The sequence below is a fragment of the Octopus bimaculoides genome, chromosome 2 (assembly GCF_001194135.2).
Source record: "Octopus bimaculoides isolate UCB-OBI-ISO-001 chromosome 2, ASM119413v2, whole genome shotgun sequence".
Classification (NCBI taxonomy): Eukaryota; Metazoa; Mollusca; class Cephalopoda; order Octopoda; family Octopodidae; genus Octopus; species Octopus bimaculoides.
The window spans coordinates 191,634,658-191,636,805 of NC_068982.1; the positions used below are offsets into that span (position 1 = coordinate 191,634,658).

The 2,148-nt window shown below is 39.2% G+C and overlaps 1 protein-coding gene across 8 annotated transcripts in view; it reads left to right on the plus strand.

The window, feature by feature from the left end:
* Window positions 1-2,148, plus strand: part of LOC106879914 (anoctamin-8) — a 111,185-nt gene that overhangs the window by 85,193 nt on the left and 23,844 nt on the right. For 7 of the 8 annotated variants that reach the window (XM_052965812.1, XM_052965815.1, XM_052965814.1 and 4 more), the window contains one exon: window positions 300-341. The exons of the other annotated variant lie outside the window; for it this stretch is intronic. In XM_052965812.1, the coding sequence (XP_052821772.1) occupies window positions 300-341 (42 nt within the window). The remainder of the gene's footprint in view (window positions 1-299; window positions 342-2,148) is intronic. 8 annotated transcript variants of the gene reach the window in all.

The following is a 2,148-nucleotide window of genomic DNA, read 5'->3' on the forward strand; positions in this document are numbered from 1 at the left end:
CACAATTATCTGCATTTTTAGATTCTATCTGAATTAGAGTTGGAAAGGTCAGAATTTAGACTATTTCTAGAATACTAATACCACGTGTGTGAATAAGTTTCGGTTGGACTCATGTTTGTATTTTAGCTGCACACACACACACACACACACACACACACACACACACACACACACACGCACACGCACACACACACTGGACCAATAGTGAAAATCTATTTCTGATAAGGCAACCAAGTCTTTTTTAAAAATTGAATGTAATTAAAATCTCTTTATAAATGGTAAAATGTTTCGTTCTACAGGAGTCTAGGAATTTACGTCTTCAAAGCACTGACAGACCAATGGTAAGTGTATTCTAGGTTTGCCATAAATGGTGATGGTTTGATTTTGGGTCTCTGGTAGCTTGCAGTGGTTGATTAACATTTTGGTTGGAAAGGTCTAGTAACTTGTGCTGTGTTCTGGGATATTTCTGCTCTGTCGTGCAATATTTGGTCAAGTTGTGTTCAAGTTGGATTAGGGTTTATCTTTCTGTTTGTTGTGAGTAAAAGAGATTAAAGTATATTTCGTTCTGATGCATTTTGGTTGGGAAAGAAACGGTAAACGTAAAGTAGATATATGTGGTTCTTGATAATTGGTTCTCTGTCAGTTAGAATGCCGAGTGTTCCAGTTGATCCGATCGGATCAGCCTGCTTGTGAAATTAACAGGCAAATGGCTGAGTATACCACAGACAAGCGTAACATTGACTTAGTTCTTAGGGAGATTCGGCATGACACAGAATGTGACAAGTCTGGCCCTTTGAATTACTGGTACAACTTTTTGCCAGATGAGGGGACTGGGGCAATGTGAAATAAAGTGTCTTGTTCAGGTATACATGCTGCTGGGAATTGAACTCACAACTCTACAATCATGAACTGAACACCTTAACCACTAAGCCATGGTGGTTCTTGATATACTGCTACATTCCACAATGGTTCTTTCTCCATAATGGTGCTCTCTATAATGGTACTCTTCATAATGGTTCTTTCTCAACAATGGTACTCTTCACGATTCCGTTCTGTTCAGTCATCTGTTTCAACCTGTGTTACCTTCACAATTTCATTTCTCATAAGAACCATGTCTTGCAAACATGAGGAATCGTCACCTTTTGGTACTAAACGTATGAAAGGTGTTAGACCAGCTGAGTCTGGAGTAGATTTAGAAAATAATTCCAAAGCTAGAATCAATTGTGGTCAAAGTTAGTACAGTAAAAGAATTGGTGGACAGTTTAAACAGGGAAGCCAGGGTCAATCGTGGACACTAGAGTGTAGACGGATCACAGATAATGAGAAAGGTAGACTTATGTTACAGGTGAAAGAAAAAACAATAAACACCAAGAGCATCTGTAGAAAATAAATTGTCTCAAACAGACAGAAAATTCCCTAGAAGTAATTGATGACTTTTGTTACCTAGGTAACCTAAATAATAGTGAGGGGGTTCTGAAAGTATTGTTGCCAGAGTAAGAACAGATTGAAGAAAAATCAGGGAGCCATGACCTCTGCTAATAATAAGGGCTTCCCTTTCAGAGCAAAGGACAGCTTATGTGAATATCTGTGAGTGAAGTGTTATGTTGCTGAGTAAAGAGATGTGAGTGAGCCAGAAGACTTGCGGTGGCTCGAAAGAAATGAAGCCAGCATGTTCTAGTTATGTTTCTCTATATAACAATATGAAGGACATAATAATGGACAGACTGAGGGATGTGGGGAAAGACTTGATAAGGTTTTGGTGGGCCTTTACAGCAGAAGGAGATGATAAACTAGAGGTCACTGTTCCATGAACATTATAGAGGTTTGTGTAATTGTTGGGCCAGTGCCACATAAAATGCACTCACTACACTCTGTAAAGTGGTTGGCATTAGGAAAGGCATCCAGCTGTAGAAACCATGTCAGAACAGACAAATATAGCGTGGTGCAGCTCTCCAGCCTTGCCTGCCCAGTCAAACCGTCCCCAACCCATGCCAGCATGGGAAATGGATATTAAATGAAGATGATAATTGTGATATACATACAGGCATGGGTGTGAGGTTAAGGATTTAGCTCCTCAATTATGTGCTCTTGGAATCGGTCATTCCTTAGGCAAGTGTGCATATTTATATATATATATATATTTTTTTT